Source organism: Arvicola amphibius, chromosome 17 (genome assembly GCF_903992535.2).
Source record: "Arvicola amphibius chromosome 17, mArvAmp1.2, whole genome shotgun sequence".
In the NCBI taxonomy this organism is placed as follows: Eukaryota; Metazoa; Chordata; class Mammalia; order Rodentia; family Cricetidae; genus Arvicola; species Arvicola amphibius.
The window spans coordinates 3644170-3661617 of record NC_052063.2 but is presented as its reverse complement, the minus strand read 5'-3'; the positions used below and the strand labels follow the sequence as shown (position 1 = coordinate 3661617).

At 51.0% G+C, this 17448-nt stretch overlaps 1 protein-coding gene across 1 annotated transcript in view; it reads right to left on the bottom strand.

Moving 5' to 3' along the window:
• The window catches only part of Nt5dc3 (5'-nucleotidase domain containing 3), a 49954-nt gene that overhangs the window by 16487 nt on the left and 16019 nt on the right, over window positions 1-17448 (bottom strand). Inside the window, exons 2-5 of the mRNA XM_038314943.1 lie at window positions 12987-13171; window positions 4555-4629; window positions 3848-3903; window positions 101-191 (exon numbers count right to left, since the gene is read on the bottom strand). Coding sequence (XP_038170871.1) covers window positions 101-191; window positions 3848-3903; window positions 4555-4629; window positions 12987-13171 — 407 coding nt within the window. The remainder of the gene's footprint in view (window positions 1-100; window positions 192-3847; window positions 3904-4554; window positions 4630-12986; window positions 13172-17448) is intronic.

Below are 17448 nucleotides of genomic sequence, written 5' to 3'. Positions count from 1 at the left end.
CCTAGCTAAGTCCTTCCTCCCTAAGATGTTTCTCCAGCCGTAAAACTGCCGATCAAAGGGGAAAGGCGGCTGCTTCTGACAACCCGGCGGCTGTCCTCACCTTTCCGTAAAAGTCACTCATCTGCTCCAAGGGCACATGGGATCCCTCATACATGTCGATGACTTCCTCATCGGGGACAACGCTGAGGCCTCTGAAACAAACACAGGTGGTGTCGTTACAGGGCTCGACTGGAGAGAGCAACGTCTGACTTCCGCACACTGATGGGGTTTCTCCACTATGGCAGGAGACCTGCTGGAGGCAAAATATGACACAGGACACAGCAGCAGCTACGAGCAGCAGACGGGATGCTACTGCCAGGCTTCTGTCGGAAACAAGAGCCAGATTTACAGCAATAACTAACCCTACATGACATCTCCAACACGCCGAGCAGGATTTCACCTGGGCACCCAGCTACCTGTCACCTGTCCTAGGAGTTACTGCTCTTCCCGCAGGAATGGTTACATGCCTCCCTCCCATTATCGAAAGCATCGCATCAGGGTTAAATCCGATCTCCATGGCTTTCAACCCACAGCGATGCCACGCTTCCCAAGCAAGGACTTGCTTCAGGGGGCAATTTTTCACACATCTGAGCAGAGAAAGCTTGTTTCTGTCTCTAACTCATTCTTCTTCCCCAACACTGAGTGCTGAGGTGGAAAAAGTCATGCAAGAGGCTGAGTGGATTACAGGCACGCCCTGCAGCAGGAGCTCAGTGAGAGGAGCGCCAGGTGACGCGGAGCGCCCGCTCCCCTCTGCGCACATCCACTCTCTGCCTGACCTGGAACTTGCGAATCAGTCCGGTTCCTGCATATCCGGGGGAAACGTCACCCACTCACCCAGAGCTGCCCATCTCAGAAGGCTGCTCTTCCGCCCTTCTCCAGGGTTGAGCACTTGAGAATCAGAACCGGTAATTAGGAAACCACAGAGGGCCTCGCTGCCTTCCACAGGAGCAAGTCAATCAGCAGAAGTGCCAACAGGCTGATGAGGTGCAAAGCAACCCGACCTTAAGAGGTGTGCGGTGCAGTCTGTGCTTTGACGTGTGATGTCTTCCAGTCTCCACATTAGGGCTAAACGCACGGAGCGCACTCGCTGACAGCTGACATTTTGCCTGACTGACCCATCACAACTTTGAGAACAAAAACAAAACAAAACGTGCTGTGCTCCAGCAATCAGATAAGACCTTGGAACAAACCAGCTCATTCTAGACTGACCTTGGAGAACAGCCACGACAGAACCACACAAGGAAAGAAAGCAGCAAAACCAAGAGGGGATTCGATGAGGTGAAGGTCGGTTACACACACATGCACACACACACACAAACCCCAGCAAGCAAAATCATGGGGGGAATCTATGGAGGTGAGGGTCAGTGAGACACACAGGGGATTCGATGGGGTGAGGGTCAGTCACACACACACACACACACAGAGCAAGCAAAATCAGGAGGGGATCCAATGAGGTGAGGGTCTCTTTCTCTCTCTTTCTCTCTCTCTCTCTCTCTCTCTCTCTCTCTCTCTCTCTCTCTCTCTCTCTCTCTCTCTCTCACACACACACACACACACACACACACACACACACACACACACACCCAAGGGTGTAACCTGTGGCAGAGTTCAGAACTGAGGAAGACTGGAGCCGCTGCTTTCTTCCCACATGGTTCTCACCTGGTTGAGGGACCTAGGTGCGGCGCGTTTGCCTGCCTGTCCTGCTGCATTTCAACACACTTCCTCTTCACAACCAGCCTCACACTGCACACACAACCAGGCTGGAGCTGGCCAGTTTACAGAGACACCAAGGCTCCCAGAGCCTTGCTGAGACCCATGACGCGGGGCAGCAGAGCTGGGGTTCACGAGGGGAAGTCAGTGTGACCCCCAAGACAGGCACATGACACCGCACCCTGGAGGCTCACTCTGCTCTGGTGGCAGAGAGTTTGCTGGAACTTACACCTGAGTGTCCCTTCTTAAACACCTCACCTGGTTCCCCCTGCTGAGCCCTGATGTCTGACCCTTACACAATGGCCGGGGACACACAAACAAAAGGGTTAACAGGAGTGGGTGGGTGGGGGTCAAGACGGGATGGGAAGGACCTGGGAAGGAGCAAGGAAAGAGCAGGACCACTTCAGGCTGGGAGGGGGAAACAGCACAGGCAGCGGGCCGTAGATGCAGGCAGGAATGGGAAGCCAAGAAGTAGGGAGAGGAGCTTGAGGCTGGGCCACACCGTCCTGGGGAAAGCGGAGCAGAGACCTGCTGTTTTCACCCAGTTCACCCACTCCCATCACCTGACGTCACAGCAGGCACAGGGCCCACCTTGTGTGAAGGACAGGAAGCTCCTCCACTCTCCAGACCCGCGGCTGCGTTGAGAACACAGTAGCACACCTGTGCTGGTTTTCAGTCACTTGCGACTAAGACTCTTAACAAATCCAGGCACTTAAGAACCTGTGTAGACGCAGCCGAGAGATGGTAGTTGAATTAAAGACTTCAGCTTCAGTCTACAAGCACAGTCAGCCCTCAGGGTCCGAGACGGAGGTTGTTGAGCACTCAGGTGAACAGCACTGGGGAACGCCCGTGAGGGCCAGGAGAGAAGGGACGCTGTGCGTGAGGCCAGGAAGGACATAGAGATGTGGGGACAAAAGGGACCATCTGGTGAGGAGTTTCAGAACACTGGTGGCTTCTGGGACGACTGATCTGGGTCTGATCCCTGGAACCAACTCCACAGAGTTGTGCCCTCACAAAGCCTGTCCCGAGACAAGCAGCCACACTGGAGAAGACAAGAGGGCAGAGTCCATTTTTTAAACAAGAAAAAAAAAAAGCATTTTAATTATTGGAAAATAACCGTGTTTGGCACATGACATCTTGAAAAAGCAGAGGTATCTGGGTCAAAAGTGAAGCAAATAAACCAGGCACACGCCTTTACTCCCAGCACTCGGGAGGCAGAGTCAGGTAGGTCTCTGTGAGTTCAAGGCCAGACTCAGCTACAGAGCGAGTACCAGGATAGGCTCAAAGTTACTACGTTTAAGGGAAAAAAAGCAAACCCTGAACAAGGAAGGAAATCGAGGTACACGTTTCTGCCTATGAATCCACACAAGGAAGACTACTGTTACAACGTCTAATGGGGGCAGGAGACCATGACTGGAGCAGATGGGCACAGTGCCCAAAAGTCAAACCCTCACCTGCCACAGCAGGGCAGTGTCCATACCTAACAAATCCACAAACATGACCACGCTGTCTAGGAATTCTGTGCACAAGCATGTATACAGACACACACTGAAGGACAACACAGTTCTGAAGAGCCTACAGTGCTGGGGTGGAGGGGGACAGGGCTGCTGGCCCTGGCGCCTTTGCTGGTGCTCGAGTCTACCTGCAGGCCTGCTTTACTCCGACAGAGTTTATGAGACAACAGTCTAAACTATAGCATGGAATAAGACACACTAAAACCAGGCCGACCACTCCCAGAACCCCTCCCCAATAAGAAAACATCGACAGCCAAAACCCTTCATTTTAAGTCAGAGATTTCTTCTACCTAAACAAAGTGCTTCTATGAGTTCTAAAAAAGAAGAAAAAGAGTCAATATCGGGTTCCCTAATCGTCACAGAATGAGATACTCCATCACCCACACCCGTGTGGCTTCTCACCCACCCTCGGCTCCTGAGGGCATCCCTACAGAGAAACCCTCAGTGCCTGCACGAGCCAGGCCTCGGCGTGTATTCCTGAACAAGTCACACGTGGCCACTTCCCTCGTCCCTGGTCGGTGAACGGAGCCTGCAATGCAAAGCCCCTGGGTTACACCTGGGAATGAGAGGCCACTTCCTCTTACCTGTAGACGGTTCCCATCTGGATGTAATGAAAAGCATCGATCTTCATCAACACTGCCTTTAAAGACAGAAACATGTGCACACGTGTGAACAACAATTTGCATACAAGATAAACAGAACAAGGGTCATTATAAATCCCATCAATATTGCGTTTCCCTAACACGAGCATTAGGAGGGTTCTCAACCTTTAATACAGTTCTTCATGTTGTGGTGGCCCCCAACCATGAATTTATTTTCGTTGTTGCTTCATAACTGTAATTTTGCTACTGTTATGAGCTGTAATGTAAATATCTGTGTTTTCCTGTGGTCTTAGGTGACCCCTGGGAAAGGGTTGTTCAACCCCCAAAGGGGTCGGGACTCATAGGTTGAGAAACACTGCATGCATGGTTTCTAAAAGCCTTGCTTATTAACTGAGGTGCGTTTTAAGGAAATGGCAAATGGGAAAAGAAAAGGGAATAAGGTATGGCGGCTGGCTGCCCCCCACCACCACCAGCGTTAACCCGCTCTCCCCACCGGCGCCTGAGGTGCGCGCCTTCCTAACGCCTCCCTCTCCCGATTGGCTCTACCAAATATATTTGAATAATTTCATCCCGCAGCCCTGAAGAACTGCAGTCCGACCCATCTACCATGGAAAGTGCTAGGGGTTTTATTAAGCAGCTCTTTGCTTCCAACACCGTGAAACGGCAGAAAATCAGGAGATCAGACTCACCCGCTGGACGTCGTAATGGAGCCCACGGATGGCGAAGTTTGGGTCGTACTCGTACTTCCTGATCTCCGCGGGGTACTGAGGGGACAGAGGACACGGGATGAGCAGAACATGAAAGAAGAGGACACGCGTGGGGATACGCTCCTGGGATCGAAGCATTTAGGAAGTGGGGCAGAAGGGTCAGGAGTTCAAAGTTATTCTCAGCTACACACGGAGTTCAAGGCTAGCTTGGGCTACCTCCGTCCCTGGCTTTAAAAAAAATAAAACAGGAAAGGAGAGCAGGGCAGTAAGTTCAGGATGGCACAGATCGGCCATGTACGACGGCCCGGGAGTCGTTAACACTTTGGTGAGAAAGCGATGCCCATAGGGACAGACCACAGCTTGGGCCTCTGCTTCTCCATCCTGCCCTGGGCTCCATTGGTCCAGGCTGAAATCAGACCCTTGATCCCACTTGCACGCCATCAGGTGGAGCCCTGCAAGGCCAACCCTAACTTTCAGCCTCACGGGATCTGGCATCACCACGGAGACAAACCTCTGGGCACATCCGAGGGCCTTCTAGATTGGGCTAACAAGGAGCGGAGACCACCCTAGATAGGGGCAGCACCATCCCATGGCGTTATATAAAGATTAAGCGAACTGGGCATGTGGAATAGTCCTTTACACTGAGTGAATGTATGTCGCTGTGATTGGTTTAATAAAGTAGCTGACTGGACAATAGCTGGGTAGGATAAGGTCAGGCAGGAAAGCCAGACCAGGAGGACTCTGGGAGGAAGGAGGGCGGAGTCTGGAGTGGCGAGCAGACACAGATGTGCACGCCGTACTGAGAAAAGGTACCAAGCCACGTGGCAAAGCATAGATAAGAAATATGGGTTAATTTAAGTGTAAGAGTTAGCTAGTAACAAGCCTGAGCTATCAACCGAGCATTTATAATTAGTATTAAACAGGTCCTCTTGGTCCTGCTTCAAGGTTTCTCTGCCACTATGGACTGGGCCCTCAAACTGTAAGTCGAAATAAACCCTCCCTTCCTTATTTCTGTCAACTTCACGTTACCATGATGGGGTTTCCTTGGCATCCAAATGAGGTCTTTGGGGGAAGCCTCCATACAACTGACTTGTTACTGTTCTCACCCGACTGTGCTGGCTGGGGACCCCCAGAGCTACTGTCCCAGGGGACTTTCTGAGCCTGTGGCCTCATCCACTTCTGCTGTTCTGAGAACACACAGAGCCTCTAAAGACAGCCTGGTCTCTGCTCTTCCCTAATTGCATACTCTTGCTCACATTATACAAAAATGCCAGTCCCTCCTCTACACTACATGAGAATCCAGGTACATTCTCCCCTCGGCCCAGACCTGAGAGCACCCTTTGTCGGCTTCTGCTGCCTGGAGGTGCTGCCACGTCCATTTTGCAGAAATAAAAGCAGGACAGGCATCACCCCAGCGAGCCTGCCAGGCCACACGGCTGCTGGCTTTCTGGAACCCCCAAGAACCACCTGCCTGAAGGGGCATGGCAAGTTTCAAGTCAGCCTGCAACAGCAGTGACTTGAATGTCACATTTGGGCTCATTTATCTCACACCTGTATGCCTGCCAAGAAATCCCCAACCTGATATTTCTCCTCGTGGGTGTTCTCAGACTTCTGAACACCCTGTACAGTTCTGCATATTTATTGAGATACTTGCCAAAGCCCACACTAACCCAGCCAGGGGGATGTGGCTCTGCTCCGTGAATGAAGGCCAAAACTGTAGCCTACGGCCGGGTCAGGAAGATGTGCTTAAAGAGTCGTGAGCGTCTCTCAGCTGAGCTGCGCTAACCTCACTGCCCATCGTGAGGGAGACTCTGAGGACCGGAGCCAAAGCGTTTGTCCAGGGTCACGAAGCAGCACAGTGGCTGAGCCAGCACTGGGACCTGGTCCACCCTAACCTACTTAATCTATTCTGAATCAGCCCAGCACCATGTCTTAGTTGGGGTTTCTCTTGCCACCTAAAACACCACGACCAAAAGCAACGTGGAGAGGAAAGGGTTCTTGTAACTCTCAGGCCGTGCTCCATTGCTGAGGGAAGTCAGGGCAGGAGTTCAAGGCAGAAACAGAGCAGAGGCCATGAGGGGTGGTGCTTACTGGCTTGCTCAGCCTCTTTTGTCATAGCACCCAGGACCACACACCCAGAGTTGGAACTCAAATCAATAAGCCGGGCCCTCCAGCATCAACCAAAAATCAAGAAAATGCCCTACAGACTTTCCTACAGGCAACCTGATAGAGGCATTTTCTCTAGTGAGTTTCCTTTTCCCTGACACCTAGCTGTGTCAAGGTGATAAAAAAAAAAACAACCAGGACAGCCCCTCTCCTGGAAGCTTACCACTCCCCTGTTCCAGCAGCAGCTACCAACTCAGAAGCTCAACAAGCTGGCTAGACACCGCATTTCCATAGTAACAGAATAGTCAATGGCCTCAAAGACAGACAGAAAAGCCTCCGCAGGACAATGGCTTCAGGAAGAACGTGAACATCCTGATAAAGTCCAAAGTTGCCCTGTACAGAACAGCCCTGGTGACATTAATACCTCAGTGCAGCAGAGGACTCAGGCATCCCTCATAGGCGCTTGGGTACCCATGGGTAATTCCTACTGCCCTGGAGCCTGGCTGTGTTCCACCTCTGTGGCTAACAGCAGCTCTCTGAATGGCTAATAATTTCTACAGTGCCACTGGGAGTCTCAGAACGCCTGTAAATGTTCTGGTTTTTCAAAGCTTTTAGTCTGGTGTTTTGCGTGGCCTGGATTATGAGTCTAACTGAAAACAGAACTCTTTCCAACCTCAAGAAACGGACAGCAAAGATAGCACAGCCTCCATGGCGCGCTGGCCCCAAACAAGGTGCTCATCCCTGCAGAGTGCACGCCCCTGTACCGCAAGCACTTGCTGAACACATACGTGGTGACAGGCACTGTGTCAGGGACTGAGAAAGCTGCGGAGAACACACTGGCAGTGTCTGTCCCCAGGAAGTTCTACCCTACCCTGGGAGCCATGCCACAAAGAAGCGTACGTTCACGGAGCACCACGCCTCGCAATGACCCATGCCCAGCCCATGCCCAGGGTGAGGGCCAGACAGCTGGCAGGGAAGAGCAGCAAGACCTGTGCTGTCTGGGGGCAAGAGAGGAGGTAGCCCAGGCAGGCCTAGCGAAAACTCATCTTCAGGAATGGAAAGACAGACAGCCCAGGGAAGTGTCTGTTGCTCTTACGTGCATTTATTTTAAAAATAAACGAAAATTAAGAAGCGGGAAACTGGGGGGATGATTCCGGTTCACTCAGTTCCCAGCACCCACATCCAACGGCTCCAACCCTTTATCTCCAAGGGATGCAACGTCCTTTTCTAGCCGCCGTGAACACCCACTCCCACGTGCAGAGACGCACAGATACAGATAAATAAGCTATCAAGTGAATGACAAACATAAGGGCATGGAGAGAGGAAGGCTGCTGGGCTCTTGGAGGTGATGACTGCTCACGCTAGACCAGTGGCTTCAGGAGAGCTAAGAAGCACGTGGGAGCCAGGCAGGGGTGACGCGAACCTTTAATGCTGGGCAGGTAGAGCTCTGAGTCCGAGGCTAGAGTGAGTTTCTGGACAGCCTGGGCTACACAGGGAAACCCTGTGTCAAGGGCAGGGGGACACAGACATGGGGTCAGATCACACAAGCACTCACAGACACGGAGTGACTTCTGCCCTAGAGGACAGCACCCTAAGAGGAGTCACTGTGCCGTGGAGAAGCCTAAACATTCACCCTCTGCAGCTGATGAAAGTCAACACTCAGTAAAATGTCTCCGGTAGTGATGACAACCGCCCTTGGCCTCTGGGCCTCAAAACCCAGGATCCGGATCCATACACCATGAGGAAAACCAACAAACCAACCCAGCAGAGACACACTCTGCAGCGCGCCTCAGCGGTGCACGCCATCCCGAGTGTTGACGTACATGCGTGCGTGCGTGCGTGCGTGCGTGCATGCGTGCTACCATCCCTAAAACCAACCCAGCAGACACACACCCTGCAGAGCGCCTCAGCGGTGCATGCCATCACGAGTGTAGACGTGCGTGCGTGCGTGCGTGCGTGCGTGCGTGCGTGCGTGCGTGTGTGCTACCATCCCTAAAGCCAGCCCAGAAGAGACACACTCTGCAGAGCGCCTCAGCGGTGCATGGCATCCCAAGTGAGGATAAACTGTGGGATCCCGCGGGTGCTCGGCAACAGGAAGACACCAGAGAGCAGTCCATGCTAGCATCAAATCTTCCACGTAACAAGGTCCAGCAGGAACAGGATGTTACAGAATGGGGTACAGACAGAATTCGGTATTATTCCACGACTTTTCTATGTGCTAAGTCTTAAACAGTCTTAAAGTGTGAGGAGTCATAGGATGCTGGGTTTTGGATCTGAGCAAGGAGGTGAATGCTGGTGCCCCTTAACAAGAAGAGGGGGATCAGCGAGGTGGCTCAGCGGGTAAGGGTACCTGCTGCCAAGCCTGATAACCTGAGTTCAACCCCTAAGACCATGTGGTAGAAAGAGAACACTGACTTCCGAAAGTTGTCCTGACCTGCATGCACATGTACACACACACACACACACACACACACACACACACACACACACCTACCAAATAAATAAAAATACAATTTTTAATTTTTTTGGTGGGGGTGGTTGTTGTTTTTCAAGACAGGGGTTCTCCAGATAACAGCTTAGCTGTTCTGGAACTCTCTTTGTAGTCCAGACCTGCCTCCTCGAACTCACAGAGGGTCACCTGCCTCTGCCTCCTGAGTGCTGGGATTAAAGGCATAGGCTACCTTAAATAAACGAGATGGAGGCTGGGAAGACGGCCCTGGCTTAGTGAGCTAAACACTTGCCTTGCCAGCTGGAGGACCTGAGTGTGAACCCCAGAACACACGTGTGGCAGGCTGACGAGGTAGCTCGCTCCACCAAGTGCTTGCTTCTCAAGCATGAGGGTCTGCAGTAGGATCCCGACACTCGGGCCCTCATCTGCAACCCCAGCTCTGGGGGGACAGAGACAGGGGGTGCTGGGGGCTGAACCCCAGCCAGCCCAGCTAAGCCAGTAAAGCTCCAAACTCAGACACACCCAGTCTTAAAATCTATGGCAGAAAGTACTAAGGGAAGACACCCAGCATTGACCTCTGGCTTTTACACACATGTGCACACATATATACACACATATATGCACATGCACAGAATTTAAGAATAAGTAAAATAAAATAATAAATATAAAAAGCCAGACATCGTGGCTTATACTCCCAATGGTGAGGAAGCAATGGCAGAAGCCAGACATCGTGGTACATGCCTATACTCCCAACGGTGAGGAAGCAATGGCAGGGAGATTCCTGGGGCTCACTGCCCAGCCAACCTGACCTGATAGGGAAGCGCAGGACCAGCGAGAGACCCAATCCTAAAGTAAAATAAGATAGGAAGCCTGGGGGTGCAGCTCAATGAGAAGAGAGCTTGCCTGAGCTCAGTCCCAGCACCCATAACTGGGTGTGATGGCACACACCTGTAATTCCAGCACTTGGGACGTGGAGGCAGGAAGGTGAGAAGTTCGAGGCCACACAGCAGGCTTGAGGCCGGGCGGTGACCTGTAGTGGTTTGCATGGGAATGGCCCCCACAGGCTCATATACTTGAGAGCTTAATCGCCAATTAGTGGAACTGTTTGGGAAGGATTAGGAGGTGTGGCCTTGCTGGAGGAGGTGGGCTTTGAGGCTTCAGAAGTCCATGCCAGGCCCAGTGTGTCTGTCTGTCTGCCTGCCTGCCTGCCTGCCTCCCTGCAGATCAGGCTGTAAAGCGCTCAGCTCCTTCTTCAGCACCATAGCTTTCTGCTTTCTGCCGTGATAATGGACTAAGCCTCTGCGACTGTAAACAAGTCCCCATTAAATGCTTCCTGGGTCGTGATGGTGTCTCTTTACAGAGAAAGAACCGTGACCAAGATAGACCCTGCCTGGACAGAATTCCAGAGAACAACTCAGACTCTCTCACAGTGTGTGTGTTTGTGTGTACATGCGTGCACACGAGAGCAAGCTCGCACACCACACATACACACACACACACATAAGAAGGCACCAACAAATGTGTGTGTGATGTTGGAAGATGACAGGAGCCCTCTTAACACCCCGCTGCTCATTAGTGGACATATAAAAGGAAAGTATAGAGTTATTACTCAATTTTTTATTTCTATCATTATAAAAAAATTCTCATTTTAAAAGAAAATTTAAAGGTATTTCTTAAAGGAGCTGAACGTTTTATATTTGCTTTCTGACAGGAGGCTAAATTTCAAACTGTCTGTTCTAACCCTCGTGTATCCGCAAGGCAGATGTCTTCCCAGCCCTGTGAGCTCATGAGGTTTTGGCAACAAGAATGGCACAGAACTAACCCAACGCTTCTGGGAAGAAGGACTTGTTTATAACGAGAGCAAGAGAAAAATCTGCATCTGCATCACTGGCTCTATTAATATGCCTGATATAATTAGTAATTATAACGATTCTTTTATCAAAGCAACAAACAGTTACAATGGGATCTCACTCATCTCCAATCTGGTGGCTTTTCAAGCATGATCCCACCTTCTCCTTTACCTCCTAGCTCAGTTCAGCCCCCAGATGTCATTCAAGTTTTATTCTCATGAGTTATGGCCTTCGTGAGGCCTTTCATTTTCATGCCAACCACAACAAAAACACCAAGGCAGAAATGCATGAGAGCTCCGAAGGGCAGCATGGAGAGGTAGAGAGGAAGCCCCTGACCGGACGGACCTGAGCGCAGAGCTATTGTGCCTCCTGCTCCTGTGGTCTCTAAGGCTGAGAACGGAAGCAGGCGGGCTGTGGAGAGAAACAATGGCACTGGCCCTAGTTCGTGCTGGGTGTCTTCTCGACACCAAACGTCTGTAACACAGCTCACACTCAATGACCACAGCAACACCCCGAGGGAGCCGCTGTTCTTGAACCTGTCTTCTACGGGAAGCCAAGTCCAGAGATGCGGCAGATAGATGGATCTGGACCACGAAGGAGGCTACCATGCATTCAGCAGGAGACCACGAGCTCTCAGCATTCGGCCGGAAGTGGGGGACAGTACCGACAGGAAGCTAGGACAGGATCCCATGTTCCAGGTGACAGCAAGCTCGGAGCACACCACAGCGGGCCAGCACAAAGGCAGCAGCCATGCGGAGCCATCCCCTAGTGTCTGCTGAGGGACAGTGGCAGGTGGGAAGCAGGGGCAGAGCTACCTGGCTACTCGGGGCCTGTTCCCGTTGGAGGAGAACAGACGGAGAAATGTGGCTGACAAAAAGTGTAAAACCAGAAGAACGTTGCCGCTTGGGCTTAGCGACAAGAGTAGGGCATTTTTGCCCCTTCTCCATTATAGATCAGGACAGCGTAACTGTGTAAATCCACTGAGAAACCAAAGTAAAGAGAGGCTGTGCCCAACACCAGGACCTAGACAAAGGGGACTTTGGCCCCTCCGATCAAGTATCTAGTAGCAGGGGGATGGTTTCTCCACACTGGTCACACTTTGTCACGTCTGAGAGGGGACAAACTGCAGATTTCACAACCTCGGTTTCCAGGTTACTCACTGCACCCCAGGTCACCTCTGCTGGCCCACCAGACCAAAATCACACCCCTTTGGCTGTTTCCCCCAGCTCCCTGAAAAAGCTACCCCCACTATTGGCTGTGCCTCCTTCGCCCTCTGCTCTGGTGTCCTCGGGAGGTCTACCAGATGGCTCACCACTGACCATCCCAGTGCCTGACTCCCTCTAGAACAATGTCTGTGTCAGCCCATTACCCTTCCTGCATCCCCAGCGAGGATGCAGGGGGAGAAACAAATGGGGGAGGGAACGCATGGGCAGAAGAGCTCAACAGTGAACACCACCAAGGACAGAATGCTCAGCACACAGGGAGCTCCCAAATCACAGCAAAGCCCTGGGGAGGCGGGCTCTGGCTGGAGACAGAGGTCACAGTCACATTTCTGGTGTAGCATAGGGGTTTAAAGGGCATGCTTCTGATTCCAGAACTTGAGGGGTGGAGCTTGCTGACTGACAGGCTAGCCTAATTGGTGAGCTCCTGGCCAATCAGAGGCCCTGTCTTAAGAGAGATGGGCAATATTCCTGAGGATGACACTCAAGGTTGTTCTCTGACTCCCATCTGTATACACACTTGCACACATCCATGCGCTTGCACACTCACGAGCACTCATGCATGCATGCACACACACACGTGGGCACACATACATACAGTCAGGTTCTAGATAAGTAAGAGTCACTTGGAACACTGGAATGGACCAGAAACTGCCCATTCCCCTGCAGCCACTCACCCCAGGACTTCTAAACAAGAGCAGGGCCTGGCGTGACTGCACGGGGCTGTTTACTCATCAGACGTCAAAGGGGTCAAAGGGAAAGAGGACAGGAAGGTCTCCATGGCCTTACTCTGTGTTCATTGATGAGCAGGTCCCGTGCGGCGTTGAAGATGAGCGTGTGGAGGTGCTTGGAGTAGAACACCAGGGTGTAATCATAATCAAAGCCGTATATCTCGATGTCCGAGAGGCTCATCTCGTTGTTGGAGAAAATGGCATCTGGGTTCAGCAAGTTGTTCATGATGGAAGGAACCAATTCTAGGAGCAAAACAGAATCCGTTATCTCATGGCAGAGGTAAGAGCTGAAGGGCTTCTAAACCAAAGGAGCAGTTTACACACTCATGAGATGTCCAGAACAGGCAGATCCAAGTCCGGGGACACAACTCATCAGGAGAGCGCTGCAGAGAAGGGGAGAGGAGGAGAAGGAGCAGGGAAAGGTAGGTCCCTGGGCACAGAGGACAGATTAGTGGCTGTGTCAGCTGGGTGGGGAAGTGACTGTTGCTGGTGCAGAATTCCTTTCCAGTAGTGAAAATATTCTCAGTTTGATTGTGATAATAGCCATGGCAGAAGGCCTTGTATGGATATACCAAAAGCCATGGGTGGGGGTTCTGGGAGTGTTCATGTGAGTTCAGAGGAATCAACATCACATCTCGATGAAACTGTGACTGAGAAAAAACATGTGCTTCAATGTCCCAAGAGATTGGCTTTTTTTTAATGTATGCTGGTTACAGATTTTATAAGTATACATCATGGAATTTAAGTACATTTCACTATGGGGGGGGAGAGAGAGAGAAGAAAACTATCATTCAATGTATTGGCTACCAATGTTTTTCCATATATATCCTATAAGGCTGACCTTACTGCACACACAAGCCTGTATGGCAGTCTCCGTAGTTCATATTCAATCACAAGCTCACAGTATTGCAGACTCTGAGAATATGACCTTATGCTGCTACATAAAACCTCGATATATGCATTACATGGGTATGCCATAACCGACCCAACACTTGACTCATTTAATTTCTTTCTATTAATAATAACACCTTTGTGGTGAGCATGTGACTTCAGCTGGCTTATCAGAGGTGGGATCACCCCACATACCCTCGGGGTCCACTGGACACAAAAGCAGTTCTGCAGTCTTTCTGTGGAAGGTCTCTCCATATGAGGGACTGCTATTACATCACTTTTACTCTTCCTTGAAGGGATTTTGAAGGTTCTTTCTACCTTACAATGTCATGAGTTCTTCAAAGAGACCCTTACCACAGTCCAAGCTGCGAGGCCGGGGCTGTGGACCAGCGGCAGAGTGTTTGCTCGGCACGCACAAGGCCATTTGGTCCCCAAGCACGGAAAAAATAATCTTAAGATGAAGGAGAGAATGCCAGTGACTTTATTTCTGCATTATGTTGGAATACTTTCCTATTTTTATGCCCCTAGAAAATAATTCACCTTTAGCCATGGATCACTACCACCTATGATTTTTAACAAGAATAGATTCAGAAGGTAGGAGACCGGCAGTCGATAGTGCCAAAAGCCGTGTCCACACCGAGCCTCCACCCTCATGACCTCATTTCCAGACACCATAGAAGTCTGAAGACGGCGTCCTGCAGCCATGTTGGTGGCTTTCACAGCGCGTAATGGAGAATGTGGTTTTGCTTTCATTCCCACCCCAAATGACAGGAGACAGAACGCATCTCAAGGTCATCAGATGTACTGAGACACTGCGGTGCAGCAGGCATTAGCTGCTCTGTGGTCTGATGACGCTGGGGAAATCAACCGACCAGTGAGATCTCGGGCTCAGGGGCTCCCTGAGGGATCTTCAGGGGCACCAAGGACCAGACACTGCGCAGTGTGTTATAAGAGACAGAAAGGACATACACTGATCCAGATAGCCACTAGCAGGTACTGGACGGTGGCCTCCAGAACTAACCTAGGGACAAGCACAGACTGTCCTATACTGCTAAGAGGATATGCAAGTGCATTCCTCCACCTTCTACCATCTTATGGGTCAGACTTTGCTTGAACCAGCTCACAGGGCACCAAGCACTGGAGGGAGCGGCTTTCTGGAGCTGAGGGCAAAAACCACCACACAATCACACCAAATTCAGCCTGTGTGGATTCCATGACTCAGGTCAAGCCTATCATAACAGCTGTTGACTCACTACGTCACACAGGCTGGTCCCAAAGCCCTGGGCTCAAGTGGTCCTTTAGCCAGGGCCTCCCAAACAGCTGGGACTATGAGTGCACACCACAGAGCCGCAGCTGGCAGCCAGTAGTTACTAAGCGCCTGTTGTCATGTCCTGTATGCAACCCCAAAGACTTGTTCCATTTAATCCTTTTAGCTATCCCATGGCATGCATACTGCATTATCTCCATTTTACATGGGTATGATCGAGGTACAGGGAACTCATAATTTCCTGAAGGGCACTCAACTACCCAACAATAAGACAAGCATTTAACCTGAGAAGTCTGGCTGCAGAATCTGCGTTTTTAACTCCCTGCCCCCAGATCACGGGGATCTGGCTGCAATGGTGACGATGCATGTTCTTCTAAAATAAACAGGAGGACTGGCCAGGTGGCTCAGCAGATAGGAACCCTTGCCAAAAGCCCTGAAGACTTGTGTGTGATCCCTGAAACCCACGTGGCAGAAGGAGAGAACTTAGTCATCTCTGACTCTGCAGGGGTGTGTCTGCTCCTGACAGCCCCCCCCCCAAGTCAATATTTTTAAAAACAAAGACATAACTAAATAAAGTAGAGCCCACCCACTATTTTTCTTTCTATGAACAGCAGCATGGTATCTACCAGGGGCCACCCAGGTAATAAGAGATGCTCACCTTACCTAGCGATGGCTCCAGTCACGGGACCAGACCCCCAGTAGGGCAGAATCCCTGCTACAGCCCTGGGAGCTAGACCCCTTGGGAAACCCAGCAGAAGTTAGACACAGACCTGCAAACAGTGCCAGATGGTAACCCCCAAGTCTTTACACCCCACGGTTTCCAGGCCAGTGACAATGAATGCAGGATTTTGCTCACGCTGCATTTCATACATGGCTTCCCAGCAAGCAACACGTTTTTATCAGTGTCCCTCATGAAAAACAACAAGGCAATTAATTGCCTTGGGTTTCAGGGTGACAGAGGTGGCGGGTGGCTCTTTCATTCATAAATGTGGCCCGGGTCTGAGGAAAGCAAATAAAGTGGCCTTTGAAGAAAACAGGAGGGGACAGTTCACAAGCTCTGATCCTGCAATGTGACCAGGGCTGCCCTGGGCGCTGCTATTTTCTGAGTGTGACAGGCTCATCCAGATGACGTAGGTAAAGCAGGTTTGCTTATGAAGGAACCGAAAGCTCCCCTTTCACAAATGACCTTTGAGTGGGAGGCTCCAACAGCTGGCTTGGATTAAGGCATGTATTTATAAAAAGCCCTGGCAAGGAAGCCCATCCGCTTTTTCACAACCTGAAACGGTGCCGTAGTGCAGGGGGAAATCCCCACAGGTCAGCTCCCTAGGGCTGGACACCACACAAGTGCCGCCACTCAACACCTGGCTGTGGCATATGCTGTCTTCAACACAGGCACAAGGCGAAGCGTCAGAAACCTAAAGGGATCCCAGCTCCTCTATAAGTCACCAAAAACATGATGTCACGAATACAGTGGCCCTCCTAGTCATGAAACTAACTCTGCAAAAGTAAAACCAGAAGCCAGGTGGTAGTGGCACACACCTTTAGTCCCAGTACTCCTGAGGCAGAGGCAGGTGGATCTCTGTGAGTTTGAGGCCAGCCTGGTCTACAGGGTGAGTTCCAGGGCTGTTACACAGAGAAACTTTGTCAAAAAAAAAAAAAAAACCTAAACCAAAAAAACAAAATAAATAGTAACAGGAGCAGGTGTGGATTGAGGAAGTGAATTCCTTTTACACACACAGAGAACAGCAAGATGAACAACCGGTGCTGGGGAGTGGAGAGGCAGCTCTGAAGCCACGGGCAGCTCTGAGCTCCATGAGCCACTGTGAGCTGAAAGCTGTGTCCCCCAGCAGACAATGTGGGGTCTTCAGAGGCCCCAGCATACTAGGTGGCTTCTGGTTCTCTATCTGCTAATGGATTCCACAAAGCACTGGGAAACAGCTGATGGCAATACCAACACTCCAGGAGCTGAGGTAGCCTGAACTACAGTGGCGGAACCCGATCAAAGAAGAAGAAAGAAAGAGGGGGAGGAGGGGAAGAGGGGGAGGAGGAGGAGGAGGAGGAGGAGGAGGAGGAGGAGGAGGAGGAGGAGGAGGAGGAGGAGGAGGAGGAGGAGGAGAAGGAGAAGGAGAAGGAGAAGGAGAAGGAGAAGGAGAAGAAGAAGAAGAAGAAGAAGAAGAAGAAGTTGTTGTTGTTACAGGCATTCTGTTTTGATTTGGGCTTGTGGTTTCTTGTTGTACTATGGTAAAATAGCACTCAAACAAAATTTATTATCCTAATTATTAAGTGTGGTTGGGTAGCTTTAAATACATTCACTCCTGGGTTCCCATCACAGCCATCCAGCTCCAGAGCTATCTGGCAACAC